The sequence below is a fragment of the Plasmodium fragile genome, assembly GCF_000956335.1.
Source record: "Plasmodium fragile strain nilgiri unplaced genomic scaffold supercont1.16, whole genome shotgun sequence".
NCBI classification, from domain to species: domain Eukaryota; phylum Apicomplexa; class Aconoidasida; order Haemosporida; family Plasmodiidae; genus Plasmodium; species Plasmodium fragile.
The window spans coordinates 296,965-312,918 of record NW_012192596.1 but is presented as its reverse complement, the minus strand read 5'-3'; the positions used below and the strand labels follow the sequence as shown (position 1 = coordinate 312,918).

Below are 15,954 nucleotides of genomic sequence, written 5' to 3'. Positions count from 1 at the left end.
AAAAAAAAAAAAAAAAAAAAAAAAAAAAAAAAAAAAAAAATTGGGAGCAAAAGGCGAGCTTGACAATCAGAAGAAAGCGATATAAAAACGTAACGTATCACTGCGAGGTTGTTATAAAAACAAACTACACATTTCTTCGTTTAAACGCGAATGATACAATGAGCTCATACTTAATTTGATTAACTAAAATTATTAATTTATTTGGGTACAAAATAAATATAGAAAAGAGCTGTGCCAAGTTTTTCTAGCCCTCAAAAGTGTGCAAAATGACATGCTAGTTTAAAAAAAAAAAAAAAAAAAAACGCCCAAATAATAGTGCCGTAAAGTGCGTTATTCATATACTAGGACACTACGTGTTGTTAGTTGGGCGAAGGATACTCATGCTCATCCAAAGGCGTTACAAATGAGAAAGTGTACTTTTCCCTCAAGAATCAAATTAGCAAAATCATTTTTTTTTTTTTTTTTGTTTTATGTCTGTGTGTTATGTGGCCTTTCAAAATGCTAACATAACATTGCGAAACAGTACACAATTCATTTTGGAATACATTATTTTTTTTTTTTTTGCAATGTTAACCCACCACTTTTCCAGCACACTTCTCCACTTTTCACACCGTATTTCCTCCAATTTCCCCACATTTTTAGCCCTTCCTTTATTGGTCATTTAAAGGGCTTTGAAATGTGGTAGACACATTTTCGTATACAACGCGTGTGTATAATAGCACTGATTCATAAGCATGGACTTAACTTCACCTTTTTGTTTTTTTTTTTAAAAAATGTTACTTTGACTATCCATAGGGGAGATGGTGGTGCAAAAAAGGAAGAAGCAATATGTCCACACCACGCGGCAACAGCGACAGTAACCGTTTTGCACAAACAAAAAAAAAAAAAAAAAAAAGCATTAAAACATCACTAAAACAAGGTTATCAAAGTGAAAGGCTACACAGAAAGGTTTTCACCGCGGCACCACAAATCAATCGGACAGTTGAAATTCCGCCTCACACGTTTTTTCGAAACTTATCCTCCTAACAGATCTGCGTCTCTTTTCCTTTTCGACGCTTTTCCGTTTCACTTCGCATGCATAATCTACGGTGTTCGTTAGCGATTTTCTCTTTTTAACCTCTGTGTTTTTTAACACTTTGGAGGAGTCGACAACAGAATCGCCATACAAGTTGTTAACCGCCTTTCTGCCTGCACAGGTATGTTCTAATCCGTACGTTCCACACACTTTCCTTTCCACCTCCATAGATGCATCATCTAAAGTGGGAGAATAAAACCCAGGTCGGAAAGAACAGCTGCCCGCATCACCATCTAACAGTGCGTGTCTGTTCCTTTCGTTGTTCTTACCCATTTCGTTATCCTTGTGGATGATATTAATATACTTATTGTAGGACTCAAAGAAGGCCACTAAATTTACAAACAAATCCTGTGAGTATTTCACCTTCCTCGTTTCATCCACGTAACTAAAGAGAGGGTAGAATGGCCTGATGTCTCCTAACCATATTATAAGTGTTAAGTATTGCTTTATCAGTAGGACTAGGCGCGAAATTATTAGGAGCATCTTCCCGTATACTTTTTCTACAAAATCGTGCACCTTTTCGAGAAATTTGTCCTTGAGGAAGTTTCCCATAGCCTCTTCTGCCTCAACCTCCCCCGTCGCTTCCCCCACACAACAGCTGCGGGCAAACTCAGCTGTGTTCATTTCTCCACGTAACTCCAGGAAAGTGTTAATAAAGTCGATGGATCTGTCGTAAAGGTCCTTTAAGTGAAACCTGCTAACCTTCTTCAACTCGTACAATTCCTTGTCGCTGAAAATTTCCCCTGTGTGTTCCGCCAGAAGAAGCAGCATACATCTATCCCTAGATATTCTCCCATTTTCTAAATACCCATGAAGCATTTCTACCTTCTTCACAACCGTGTCCCACTGAAACCATCGATACCTCCTCGGCTCATTTAACCAATTACACAAAAACAAAATGTTGGAGAAAAGCTGCTTCAAGAGCATATGCTTACTTGCTATCACCTCTATGCTCATTAACTTGTTATGAATATGCTTTAGCAGATCGTCATAAATAAAATTAAAATTCTCAATCAGCAGCAGATAGCGACACCTCTTATGAGCATTTGGGATGGTACATATGAACAGGCAGAATTCTTCATCTTCATAAGTTTCGAAATTTTCTTCATTTTTCTTCTCTTGGGTGAGGTCTTCTCGGGAAGAAGACACGGGTATGTCTGTTGCACTGTCTAACTGTTCCACCCCTTTAGAGGAAAATGAATCACTTAGACAACCATCGTAGGTATTCATTCCCTTCATAAAATCGTACGTCTTCAACTCAAATTGGTCATCGTTCTTCTTTTTCCTTCCCGTTTGGTCGTCATCCTCGTCGTTGTCATCTGACTCAGAGTCCTCAATGTACAGGTCACTGTCACGTGGATTCACCAGACCCACACCTCCCCTTGCGGCGTCTTTCCGTTCACCTTCCCCCCCTCCTTCTCGCAACAGATTTCGAATTATACTCCTTTTCCTCTTCGGCCCCAGCTGGCTTTCCAGCCTATGCAAGGCCTCTGTCCAGAGACCAAAATTTTTGCTACTCGCTTCTGGTATGGTGTGCAAAATTTTTTCTAACGTGGTAGAATCGCATGTGCAGAGAACAACAGCCGAAACTATTTTCTTCAAATTCTTAAACTCACTCTGTCGTTTCAAAGAGCACAACATGATGGTCACTGGCTGCGTGAAGTAACCCATAAAGCTCAACCTCTTTTTGATTCTTCCCCCAAAGGGGTTATTATTCCTACAGTACGATTTGGCTAAGACATTTTTCTTCACATGTTTTTCTCTTATCTTTCTGGTAAACCACAATGCTAGTTTTTCATCATTCACTAACGAAATTGATGGAAGGAGGGATTCCACATTGACAGAATAAAAAATGGATACTCCTAAAAATCCCATCATTTCATTTTTAACCTCTTCAGACGATTTGAATAAACTAATTTGGCCCCTTCTACTAAACCCTAATTGAGTGCAATTATTTATGCTGTACTGGGAAAGAACATTACTATTACCTTTTGCTTCCCCCTTGAGAATTTCATCGTACATGGCTATATCTTTTATGTTTTCCTCACTTGGAATGAAACTTCCTTCCACGTCTTTGCAACTCAACAGGCCTTCGTACATAGCTTTATCAAGTTCGACCATGTCGAGGGAAACGTACCCTACAGTGCTACTCATTTGTATGTGCAGATTCGCTCTGTTGTTATTAACACTCTTTTCTATTTCCACCCCTGCATTCCTCTTCTCTCCTTCACATGGCAGGAAATTCCTCTTCAATGATTTTGCAAATGTAGAATTGCTCCCACTTGTATTTGATTCTTTACATTTTGATGCACTTAAAATTGCACCTTTTTCAGACGCTCCTTGTAACTTCCTTTTAATTTCGTCATTTATACTAAAAATAATATTCTGAAATGGTAGGGGCATTTCACTGCTTGTCTGTTTTGCTCTCCCCATTTGGTCACTTTCAACGGCTCTGATCTTTCCACGCCTCGATTCTCCCCCATTTATGTGCGACACTCCTGCCTCCTCTCCACACTGCTCATTCTTTAGACCAACCATTTTGTCACTACCCGTGTGGTGGCTAGGAGGTTGTATGTGATCGTTTTTATTCTGTCTCTCCATGCCTGAGTTATCCTCCTTCATGTTGCTTCCCTCCACATGGTGAACCTTATCTAGTCCGTTAGTGCGCTCACCTGACGAGATGATTCCTTCTCTCCCCAGTAATGAGGTACGATTCATACTCAAATTCTCCTCCCCCGAGTGTGCATTCCTCTCATTCGAGTATCTATCCGTGTTATCCGCAACAAGGTTTGTCTCCCCTATATGAAGGGAACTCTTCTCCTCATCTTTCTGCGCCAATGTGGAATATGCTTCCTTCTTATAAGATACAACACCTGAGTAACCTTCTATACTGACTGGACCCCACTTAGTATAGTGTTCTCCATGTTTTCCGTTTTCTACTGAACTTATGTGAACCCCGTCATCCTTTCTTCCATCTCCCTTTTGATTATCCCCGTGTGCACAACCACCACAGGCATCCTCTGCATCAATAATTTCGCTCCCCATTAGGAGCTCAACATTTTCCAAAGTTAATGGTTCATATGGAATGTGAAAATGTGTCACCATGTTAGGACTTTCTTTTATCCTTTCTTCCCCTAGAGTCCCATCGAGGTTATTTTCCTCCTCGATGCAACCATCTGTGCTAGACGTCTTATCCCCCTGAGCCACCACCCCATCGTGCAAGTGAGTGACTTTCCCTTCAACTTTAACCTTATCGTTCGCCGACGAACATTTGTAATTTTCTCCCCATTCGCTTGTTTTCCTCTTTTTGTTGCCAATCATGAGTGTGCTGCTTCTCATGTACACGCTTTTGTTTGGGCCGCCCTTGCTGGCATGCGGGGGGGAAAAGCTGATGGGACCACCACTACTGCCACCGTGACCGCTTCCACCACCGCTACCCCCGATAGTCGAATTCATCCTCTTCACGTAAACGCTACTTTGCAACCCGTGCGGCCTGCTCACCATGCTGGCCTTTTTGCTTAGAGAACTCTCACCCTTTTTCAAATTATCCCTACTTAGCAGTGTAGCCTTGTTGGTGCTACTCAGTCCTTCACTTAAATTACTGCCTCTGTTGTGTGCCCCTTTTGTGTCTACATAAACGCTTTTATTCAAGTTACTTATTGGCCTATGGGACGGCGCAATCAACCCCCCTTTGTGTAGTTCATTTTTTACAAAGTTTCTTGGAACTCCCACATTTTTACCCAACAAGTTACTCATCCCGATGCCACTACCAATACCACTGCCACTACTAACATACACACTCCTGTTAGTGAGAATATCTTCCTTCTTGGCGCCCTGAAATTTGTGGTGCTTGTCCATGTATATGCGTTTATGGCTAAATGGAAGATCCCTATTCAAAGAGGCTTTAATTACGCTCTGTTTTGACCCATATACAGACTGGTTTAAGAGAGGTCGTTTTCTGAACTCAGACTGGTGTAACTGTCTACCAGCGTTGTTGTAACTGGGTTCTGTGTTCCCCTTATCATTGCTCAATTGTGTTTTCTTCTTTTCGAAGTACTTTACGTAACCTTCAGAGTCTTCTTTGTATGCACTGAAGTCTAGAGCCCCAAGGTTTACGTAGTTCGATTTGTTTCTTTCGTGGATGATGGCATTGGAGCTCCCATGAACGGACTGATTCCCTTGGTTGTGAATCGTGTGTGGGGCGTTGGGTATATCTGCGTGCGTATCCCCCGAACTATCCCTCTCATCACTGCACTCTTCCCCCCTTCCCAACATGGGGGAAATGCTCCCCGCACTGTCTACACCCTCTACAATGCCTCCACTCTGTGACACGTCAATAGACGCTTCATGCCTGGGTAACTTCATTTTTAATTTCTTCCTTATGACTACTTCTTCCTCCCATATGTCATTCAACTGCTTCCTCTTCTTCAGTCCCTCCAGAAGATCCTTCCCTCCACTTTCTTTGCATCTCCTTCTGATTACATCTTCGTAAAAGTTTACAACATCGACAGACATCAAATATGCACACCTGTACTTATTCAGCAAGGACAGGAGTTTTTCGTTTATCCTTTTCAGCTTCACATTCTCCTGAAGTTTTAATGTTTGGTGGGGAGAGGATGAATAGGAGGTGGTCCTACATATGTATTATCTCCTACTGTTGCACAGTTGGAGTGTCTGAACCAGCAGGGTTAGGTATGCGACTCGCTGGCATTCTTCAACGTTCATGCTTTTTTTTCTTTTTTTTTTTGTTTCGTATTTTCTCAGCCAGTACATGATCCACCATGGTGCGGACTGCCATGGGTGAAAAGGTTCCTTTCAAGGCAGGATCACAAAACAGGGGATTAGCACTGAACTTTAACAAATTGGCATGCTTGCATCCATGCTTAGCTATATTTAGCCCTGTCCAACTGCACGTGGATTATCGTAATCACTCGCGAAGCAGCACGGACTACCGCGTCACGTGTCTACTTCCACAAGCGGCACTTCAGTCGTGCTGTGAAAATATAAAAGGACGAATTTTATTTTGAAGTACAATTATTATTATTTTTTTTTTTTTTTTCATTTCCGTTTTGAGATTGTCGAAAATTTTTCTTTTTGTTCAATGATACGTAGAGATAAAATTGTTGAGGCCTCAAAATGCGCGCAACAAAATGTGAGCAGAAAAAAATGTGCACAATGAAACGAGCGCGGAAAAAAATATGCACGCCGAAACGTGCAGGGGGGGGTGGAGCCCGCGCAAATAATACCTGCCGGAACCCCCCAATCAAATGCACACTTTGGAAAAAACGGATAGGCACTAATCCGCTTCTCCCTCCAAAGCTGCGCCCCGTGCGCTCAGTGTACGTCCGGGGGGAGAAAGCGGCGTGCCTTTTTAAAACGAAGGAAAGCATTTAAAAGATAAGAAGGGGCTTCAAACTGGGGAGGGAAAATAAAAACTGCAGGGAACACTCCTTCCCCTTCTTTCGGAAAAGTCAGCTTAAAGACAAAACATGTTTACACACCCGCGCAGCGGAGTGGCTCTACATCGGGGAAAATAATACTCCCAATGCTGCTGACCAAAAACAATACTAAGCATTATACACCCCTTTCGCAAAATGGGCATTCTTCCCGCGACTAAACTTTTACAAAACTCGGCACGAACTCGAATGGGTAGTACTTATAATCCACGCCCTCTTCAGATACTTGGACAACCATGAGACCAGATTGATCATCTGCAGCCTGCATGCCCACAGCGGAAATCGTTATTTGTTTTATATTGGCATCGATGTTCTTCTCCCTATTGGCATGCAAATGAGCACAAAACACATGACTGACTTTGTATTTTTTTAACATGTCGTAGATAACCATTCTGCATTCCTTCCTTATGTGAAATTTATTTTTCTCTGAATAGTTGTGAAATTTTTCACCATATATGAGACCAATATTTTCGTCTTCCTCAATATCGTCATACATAAGTGCATGATGTAAAAATAAAAACTTATGCTTCACATTTTTTGCAACCATTTTTTTTAAAGTTTCTTCCAGCCATAAAAATTGTTTCTCTTTCAAATCTGCTACATGTGTATCGTTAAAAAAAACGGCAGAATTTAAAACGATGAAGCCGCAATTATTGTAAATATAACTGTAGTATGTGTCTCCCCAAAAATGCTCAAAATTCTGAATTGTCTCGTGTGTTGGTTCATTTCCAACGTCATGGTTTCCACAAAAAACATACAAATCGATGGACTTATCCAATTGTTCGAAATCAGATTTTAAATCATTAAATTGCGCAACTTGTAAATCATCAATGGGGAATTTATTTGCCAAGTCTCCCATTGTTATGACAAAGGATGGTTTTATTTTGTTCGTTTTCGTGATGGCCTCTTTAAGTAATTTCCTCTCTTCATACCATCCGTGATTTGCCCTGATCATTCCATATTGGATGTCTCCATAAAGGACAAAACAAAAGGGATTGAATTTCCCTTCGTTCACAGTTTTTCCTTCGTTATTCTGTACTTTGATTAAAACCATTTTGTTTATTCATTCGGGAATTTTTCTTTCGAAAAATAAAATAAAATAAAAAAAAAAAAAAAATATTAAATCTCCCTACTCAATCTGACCTCGCGCTCAGGATATATATATTCACAGCACCCCTGTGTGTTTTCCGTATAAATGATGTTGGGTCACTTTTCTCCAAATAAAATTTATTCAAGTGGTCAAAATAGGAGCAAACGTTACATACACGTGTAAAGTACAACCCTTTTTTGGAGGTTATGTAACTACAAAACATATGATATATACACCAATGAAACACGCTGCAGGACGTCCTCTATTTACGTGACGCTTTCAGCTTTTCGAATTATGTAGGATTGAATGACAGGGGAAAATGAGTCATTTTGGCTTGGTTAGCCTTCTCATGGGGGGGAAGTGGCTTACTTAAAGATGCCTTTAAGAATATGTTTTTTTTTTTTTTTTTTTTTTTTTGCCTCCCCTTTTAATTTATAACTTTTGCAAAGGTACACCCCTATTTGTATCCTCCAATATGGAACTGCAAAATCAACTTGGCCAAAAAAGTAAAAAAAAATTTCATGTCGCCCCAACGATCCACGGCGTGGGTGAAGATTTAATATCCCACTTCCTTAACGCCCCAGTGGGGGCTACATACAAAAAGGGCACGTGATATAAAAGAGCATTTTTTATAAGCAGTGCATGTACACCGGTTAGAGTGGTGCCATAAATAAAACGCATACGCAAACAAAGAAGCGGCTAAATTTTTATCTGCAATTTAATGCGGCCACTATGTGAAGAGGCAGAAAAATTAATCCCGCTACCGGTGTCGTCAATTGATGTGCATAGGGAGAGAGAGTGCCGGAAATATATTTTTTTTTGGCCCACGTACGCGGTGCTCAAAAAATGGCAGCCGCTTCACGTCAATGGAGCTATAAACAGAGAACGGAAAGGCTTTATCAGCGTATACCGAATGAAGCGACACAAAGAAAAAGTAGATCCCCCAATCCGCACCCCCTAAATGGTGGTAAGTATTAAAATGTACTGTTGCACCTTGTGTATTATACAAATAAAGAAATATGTTTATGAAGAAACCAATTCGCTCTTCTGCCCAGTTACCCACTCACTTGAAGGCACACCCCCATGCCGAAAAAGTAAATCGAGTGCACGTGAAACAAAACATGTAAACACAGACGTGCACTGTCTCCCGCATGCGCATTTTCTGCATAGGTCATACTCCAATGTATCGACCACGGACCCTCTCCGCATGTTGCTGCCCTTGTGTAACCTAAAATTGGTCAGAACTGACTCAACTGAAGCAGTACAAAAAGTGATACGTAAAGGGCAAGATATTATTTTTATATATATATATTTTTTTTTTCTCTCATATGTTGCTCAGCCAAATGGATTGTGTAAGAAATTCTGCTTCCCTCAAGGGTCGCCAAACGTAGCCACCTGCGTGATTAAACACACGGGGGTGAAAGTGCTGGTAGCAGCCAAGCAAATCATTACGCTAATGATGCCATATGCCAACACTATAGCACTGCTACTTTCGCACTGCAAAAATGAAAGTCCTCGGGAAAGACGAACCTATCACAAAATTCGAGGCCTTTCTGGTCATCAAGAAGGAGCTGGAGTACGCCAAGCAAATAGACAAGCACCTCTGCAGTAAGCTGATCCTAAAAAAGGAAGACACCTTTAAAGAAATGTACGAAAAATATTTTATGAAACTCCTGTCCGATAAAATACTCTACAAAGGAATACAAAAATACATCGCTGATACAAGCCCCCACTTAATACCAAAGGAATTCTACAACAAGGATTCTCACGAACTGGAAGAAATGACCAATAACACATCGGACAAAATTGTTCATTTTTTTAAAGAAATAAATATGTACAATTTGGATAAGAAGGAAAAAATACAGATGATCGATATCAACTGCGTTAATTTTGTGGACCTCTACGTTATTATGAACTATGGGGAGAAAAAGTAGGTCCATATGAGTGCACACTCCAGCGGGTCGCCTCCAACCGTTTTACCCCGCCGTGTGTGCAACATGACAAAACAAAAAAAAAAAAAAACAGACACGCGCTGCATACGTTTTACCCACGTACCCCGATTTGTAGTTCGCCCATTCCGTGTTTAGCCTTACCCCGTATGTAATGTCAACTGAACATTTGTTTCGCTTTCCCGCCCCTCCTAGGTGCGAAGAAAACAACATTGAGCATATGCTACACTTGTTGAAGAAGGTACATATATCTAATGCTGATACCCCCTCAGAGGACAACACCTAGCCTGGCCTCTCATCGTTGTGGATGCACATGTTTCATTTCACAAGCAGAGGATACTCATGCGCCCTTTACTCAGTACTCTTCATTACACCCCCACCCACCCCCTTATTTGTACACCCCGGAACGCACACCCTAGCCGTTCCAATTAAGCAATGTGCATTTGTCCTAAGTAATAATTTAAACAAAATAGTGAAGCCATCTTGGGTGTACGTACACTTCCAATGGAAGACGCCCCCATATGTGTCCCTTCCCCATGGAAGTACACTTTTTTTCTCTCTCGCTCTCCCAATCATTGTTTTTGTACATACTTTTGCTCTATTCAACTCTTCCTTGCCATCCCCTTTTTGTACCCATATCACTAATCCAACACGGTAACTTTTTAAAATATTTTAAAAAAAAAAAAAAGTTATGTAAATAAAACAAGCGGTAACGGCGTATCTGTTACTTTGTCATTTTAAAGCAACACGATTTTCACATTTTTCAATTTACACATGCCACACGAATGTGTATATACACAAGAAACATACATTAACCCAAAAATGTGTCAATCGTGAAAAAGGAATGAGAAAAAAAAAAAAAAAAAAAAAATGGGAAGCAACAATAAGTACATGAAACAGCTATACATATGTGCAGATATTATGTGTCCGCTTCATTGTGCTTACTCTGCTGCGAGATAGGTGGTCCTTTTAGGAGGTAAAACTGGGGATGGAACTACCGTCCACGCTCCGTTCACCACTTGTGCGGTTAACACGACTATCCGTTTCGTTTTTCGCTGTTTTTTTCGATGTTTGTTCACCATTTCGCTGCGTTCCTTATATGTGGCTTTTCCTTCCCTCAATTTGGTAGGGGTGTCCACAAACAGACGCAGCGAAATGTAGGGAAACGAAACCCTGCTACTCTGTCGACGACGTTAACGGCATGTTAAAACGCACGACACAAATGGCCCGTTACACTCTGTATAACGCGACGTGAGCGAGTGGGCCGTTCCACCACCTGAGCAGATGATACAAATTGATACGTGTCCCTCGTTCACACCCAAAACGTACGTTCAACTCATTTTATATCTTTTGCATCTGCCCATTTCAGCACCTGCCCGCGTCACTCCGAGGATGCCTTCTTCAAGTATTCAATCAAATCTGCTCTTTCCTTTTCCTTCTTAATTCCAGCAAAAATCATTTTCGTTCCTGGGATATATACCTTAGGGTTCAGTAGATATTCATACAAATGCTTGTCGGACCAGATAATGCCCGAGTTTTTATTTGCATCCGAAAATGGGAAATCCGAGTCTCCAGATTTTCTTCCGTAGAATCCGTGTAGGTTAGGGCCCTGCTTTACCGCTCCACCTTTTTAAGCAAATGGTGAAAGGGGAAATAAATGAATAAATAAATAAATACGCATGATACACACACAGGTGCTGTTGGAGGGTGTCCGGGAATGAGCACAACTTCACTCTCACGGGGATGTACACGCCTCTACCATACACACAAATGCAGGTACACACAATAAACGGATAGCTATCTCCCCTTACCTTTATTTATGGTGTGGCATTGCGCACACTTGGCCTTAAAAAGCTTGGCACCCTTTTTGTAGTCACCCTCAGGAACGTCTACTTTTGGTTCCGGCCTTATTTGAGACATGGTTGTGCTGTTTTCAAAGGGAAAATTTTTTAATTAGGCACGAATGCGCAATTAGGGTTAAAAAGTTGTGCGCTTAAATCGGGGGAAAATTCTACAATGGGGCCGACGCTGGTTGGTAATATGTCATTAAAAAATGATCTGGTAAAAAAAAAAAAATTAAGCATAAAAAAGGATGTACATATGCGAACTGGTGTGTGCCACAAAAGTACTCGCTATGTGCGCAAACAACGTTCCCTTTAGATTCGTGATTTTTTCATTTATTGGCGTAGCTTCCAACTGTTGTGTTTCGTTTGCCCTATTATCTCATGCATACCTGTTGCGTTCATTACGCGCGGTTTCGCTTATGTTGTTATAAGCTCCTTTGGCGATTTTAAGAGGTTGACTGGGGGGATATAGCCTACATACAAACATACATATGCGTTCCTTCGCGTACACGTACATTCAAGTATTGACAGCTTGGGGTGCAAAAATGTATAAATGATATTAACTTGTCAAGTTCATTTTAAATGCGTGGAGAAGCATTTTCGTTTTACTGGTAGATCTAATGGATAATATTTCTAAAGGAAGAAATACTGTTTTTTCTTAAAACTAGCACATATATTAATCTTTACTATTATGTACATTTTGTAAAAAAAAAAAAAAAAAAAAAAAAAAAACAAAAAAAACACGTGAGAAATGTACATGTTCACACTTGCTGAACTGTGCATAAATATGTAGAGAGCGTTTTGTACCTTTTACAAACCTTTTTTGTTTTAACATTGTGCAAACTTCTCCGCCACGGTAGGCGTTCTTGCCGCACAGGCCAAATGGTACTCTGCTCCTTTTCCCATATTTATGCGCGCGCAACTGAGTATTTCGTAGGGGTGGAATTGGTCAATACAGCCATTCATGAAGAAGAACATATGCATAACGGAACAAACATAATAAACGCATAAACGTACACTTTATGTATACTTGCGCTCATGTTGCAAGGGTTACAGTGGAACACGGATCATGTGCAAAATTGCACCCTCCTTTTGTAGAACATTAAATGGAAAGAAAAAAAAATTGATACTATTAAATTCTCACACAGGTGTTCTTATTTCGCAATTTACCATGTCGTGTCATCACTTTTAATACTGAAATGGAGCGCACTGTGCAAATGTAATTTTTGTGGAATTTTTTTATGTTCCCCCGCCTCCAATGCCACACAATGGATCAAATGCACAATTGTACGATTCCACCTACAACAATTAAATTTCAGTTGGACAAAAATGACATAAACAGAGGGTACTTATTTATACCAAAAAAAGGGGTGAAACAGAAAGAAAACGTGTACATAATATTTGAATTGTATTGTCCCACGTTTTTCCTCACAAAATGGAATAAGAAAAAGTGTGAAACTAATTTCATTCATGTAAAGGTTTTCACATTTTGCATATGAACCTTTAAAAGAGGAAGAGAATACAGCCATTTGAACAAACTGCATATAGACATATATCTTACGCCCACAACGATTACAAAGCCCGTAACGGATTGCACTGCCTCCCTCCCCTCAAGCGGTAAAGCGGCACAAAAAATTCACTCCTGTGCGCATTCTGATCACCCCGCATTGTTACACCTTTCCATTCCTTCCAATTAAGTCCCTTCCCAACAAGTGGTGAAAAAAAAAAAAAAACTTAACCAAAGGGTAATAAAACGGATAACTTGTCGACAAAAAAAAAACATGCCGTGAACGCTATCTAAAAACATTAGCTCCATTATTCATTAAATCACTAACAATATGATGGAGAAATAATGATAGCTCGGCAGCTCCCGATCAATCTTTGTTGCCATGAACACACATCCTCTCAAAGGTTAACCCCTGCGCGTGTAGACAAAACGAACACTTGGCGCAAATGTAACGAAAACGTTTCTGAAAAAATGTCTCTATAACAGCGTAAAAATTTTGCAGTGGGCTCCCCTCGGAAGGTGCCCTCTTCGTAAAATTTCAAATACATATTTTTTAAGTGAAAAGTGCCAAAAAAAAGAAACATGAAAAATTTATCTTGACAGTTCACTCAATAATGATTAATTTCAGCAGGCAGTAAAATTATATTCAAAGGCTCAAGACCCCTTCATGTATCCCTAATAAGACATCCATAACGACAAAAACATCGGACAGAAACAATTGGATCATTAAAAGTCAGTTCTTATATCGGTGTTAATTTAAGATCCTCCTCAAATAGGAGTACACGAATTATTGAGAACACACATCTTATTCATCTGTCCCACATGCCTATACCATGTGGTATTTGATGGAACAAAATAAGACGAGAATAATGTTTTCAAAATAGACGAAAATACGAAATAATGCGAAAAAAGTGCAATGTGACATAATGAAAAGATATAATTGAACCTTCATAAGGAGTAAGAAAAAAAAAAAAAAAAAAAAAATGCGTAAGGAGGATTTCTCTTTAAAACGCCATATGTGTAGACACACACGAAAAAGCACACACCTTCAGAAGTTTTTCTTTTATTTCACGTTAAGGAATAAAAAAATGAACTACAAAGAGGAAGAAGTACAGATAAAGAAATAGGGGAACAGTTTTACAGTATTGCTAGCTGAGTATACATCAAAAAAAAAAAAAAAAAAAAAAGTTGCATGATAAATAGCATACATAAGTGTAATTTAAGAAAAAATGGATGATAGTGCTGACGAAAATTTTGAAGCCGTTGAAGAACTCAACGAAAACGATGAAGTCACGTCGGAGAACGAAAACCCTGATACTAATCCAGAAAACCAAAGTGACGAAAATAATCTAGAAAATGGCCAAGACAAAGAGGAGGACGATAAAAATGAGGCCGAATCATCTGATATACTAAATGAACAAAATGAAGCAGATCCTACCGGTGAAAACGCAAATAATACATCCGAAGAACCAAACAATTCACAGGATTTTTCCAATTTTACCTTTGACAAAAGTTTATTCTCGGCACCACAGGTAAAATTGTGTAAGAAATTGCACGTTCCTACGATTTCGCCAATGGGGTGCATCTGTGCATATTTGTTCGTTTTCGCTTTTTCAACTTTTCACCATTTTCACCTCTTATCTGCTTTACCTCTTCACCATTTACTCCACCCAGTTTCAACCCTACTATCTCATGAAGGACCACGTTGTGCAGTACCTTGAGCCCATAATTAAAAAAGCTAGAAAAAAAAGTTTCATGTGGTGCTGCTGATGGAAGAAAAGACACAGACAACAAACTAGGTTACTACAAAGAAGTTACACCACAGATTGAGAGTTTAAATATGGTGAAAGCAAAAACAAGAGGAGTTAAAGCCACGCGAAAAAGAAAATGTGGCGAAAAATGTGGACACATATGTTACACTTAGTAGAGTCAGCGTGAACACTTTCTAGCACCCAAACCGCTCCATATGTTGTTCCCTGTTTTAAGCATACCGCATTGTCGAAAGTGCTTATTTTGCGAAATGGTATATGTCCATATATATGTATGAACACTTCACACAGAAAAATGTGAAACGTTTCGCTATTCACAGCTAATGCAAACACATGTTCCCACATGCACATACCGTTTCTCATATACGCTAGCTTGTCCACTTTTTCTTTAACGCAACCGTATGAGCATTCTTGATTTCACTTTCCAAAGCTGACTTAAATTCAAAAAGCAACTCTGCATACATTCGGTTATGCCCCAATAGAAATTTCAACAAAATGAAGTGGCATGTGATGATACGTTTTTTCGGGAACAACCTCTTTTCTTCATATAGAATGAAAAAAAAAAAAATCCTCCCATAACAATTTAGCGATATTGTTTTAAATATTCTCCAAAAAAGGCTAATTGAGACACGGTCAAAATGATGCATACTAGCAACGGTTCTGGGCAACCTCAAGTTACATTTTAGACAAGTGGTTATATGTTCATTTGCATAAATGTATGCAAAATGAAATTTCTCCATGTAACCAATTTGCCACCACGTTTACCTACACGTGGCTGTACCTAACTCATTATTGCTTAAAAGGTGTCAAATGAGCAAAAACAAAATGTGATCGGATTTATTTTTCGAGTAAAACTTAGTTTATCCAAAATGAGCGCCTTCCCTTTTGTCACATTCGTTTGTATAATAAGGAAAAAATCGGAGCGATATGTGTTCTATGTGGAAGCATATGCATTTATTTATATATTTTTTTTATTTTTATTTTCCAATATAGCTGTCTTCCTCCGAATTATTTGTTGTTGCACACTATTTTCTTATGTTCAAATGATGCGCTGGAAGTGACAACGAAAATGCCTGAACAGGAAAGGCAATTAATGGGAAAATTCATTCAGCTAGCCAATAAAAGAAAAATAAATAGCCATTTTTGAGAAAAAATATAGCTATTTACAAGAAAAAAAAAAAAAAAAAAAAAAAAAAAAGTTTAAAATTTTGCGAGCTGGAAAAACATCAAAAAAAAAAAAAAAAAAAAAAAGTTGCATGATAAA

The 15,954-nt window shown here is 39.4% G+C and overlaps 5 protein-coding genes across 5 annotated transcripts; 2 read left to right on the top strand and 3 right to left on the bottom strand.

Annotated features, from left to right (window-relative positions):
• Positions 1 to 970: 970 nt before the first annotated feature.
• AK88_01828 (uncharacterized protein) lies at positions 971 to 5,858 on the bottom strand (the record flags this gene model as incomplete). The annotated part of the gene is made up of 2 exons (XM_012479463.1): positions 971 to 5,662; positions 5,847 to 5,858. The coding sequence occupies 2 exons, from the start codon at positions 5,856 to 5,858 to the stop codon at positions 971 to 973; spliced, it is 4,704 nt and encodes a 1,567-aa protein (XP_012334886.1).
• An 830-nt stretch (positions 5,859 to 6,688) lies between these two features.
• AK88_01827 (uncharacterized protein) lies at positions 6,689 to 7,585 on the bottom strand (the record flags this gene model as incomplete). Its single annotated transcript, XM_012479462.1, has 1 exon — positions 6,689 to 7,585. The coding sequence occupies one exon, from the start codon at positions 7,583 to 7,585 to the stop codon at positions 6,689 to 6,691; it is 897 nt and encodes a 298-aa protein (XP_012334885.1).
• Positions 7,586 to 9,126: 1,541 nt separating this feature from the next.
• On the top strand, positions 9,127 to 9,856 carry AK88_01826 (uncharacterized protein; the record flags this gene model as incomplete). Its single annotated transcript, XM_012479461.1, has 2 exons — positions 9,127 to 9,551; positions 9,766 to 9,856. 2 exons carry the CDS (start codon positions 9,127 to 9,129, stop codon positions 9,854 to 9,856), a joined length of 516 nt encoding a protein of 171 aa, XP_012334884.1.
• Positions 9,857 to 10,951: 1,095 nt separating this feature from the next.
• On the bottom strand, positions 10,952 to 11,490 carry AK88_01825 (cytochrome c; the record flags this gene model as incomplete). Its single annotated transcript, XM_012479460.1, has 2 exons — positions 10,952 to 11,196; positions 11,382 to 11,490. The coding sequence occupies 2 exons, from the start codon at positions 11,488 to 11,490 to the stop codon at positions 10,952 to 10,954; spliced, it is 354 nt and encodes a 117-aa protein (XP_012334883.1).
• A 2,660-nt stretch (positions 11,491 to 14,150) lies between these two features.
• Positions 14,151 to 14,691, top strand: AK88_01824 (uncharacterized protein; the record flags this gene model as incomplete). The annotated part of the gene is made up of 2 exons (XM_012479459.1): positions 14,151 to 14,453; positions 14,596 to 14,691. 2 exons carry the CDS (start codon positions 14,151 to 14,153, stop codon positions 14,689 to 14,691), a joined length of 399 nt encoding a protein of 132 aa, XP_012334882.1.
• Between the last annotated feature and the right edge of the window lie 1,263 nt (positions 14,692 to 15,954).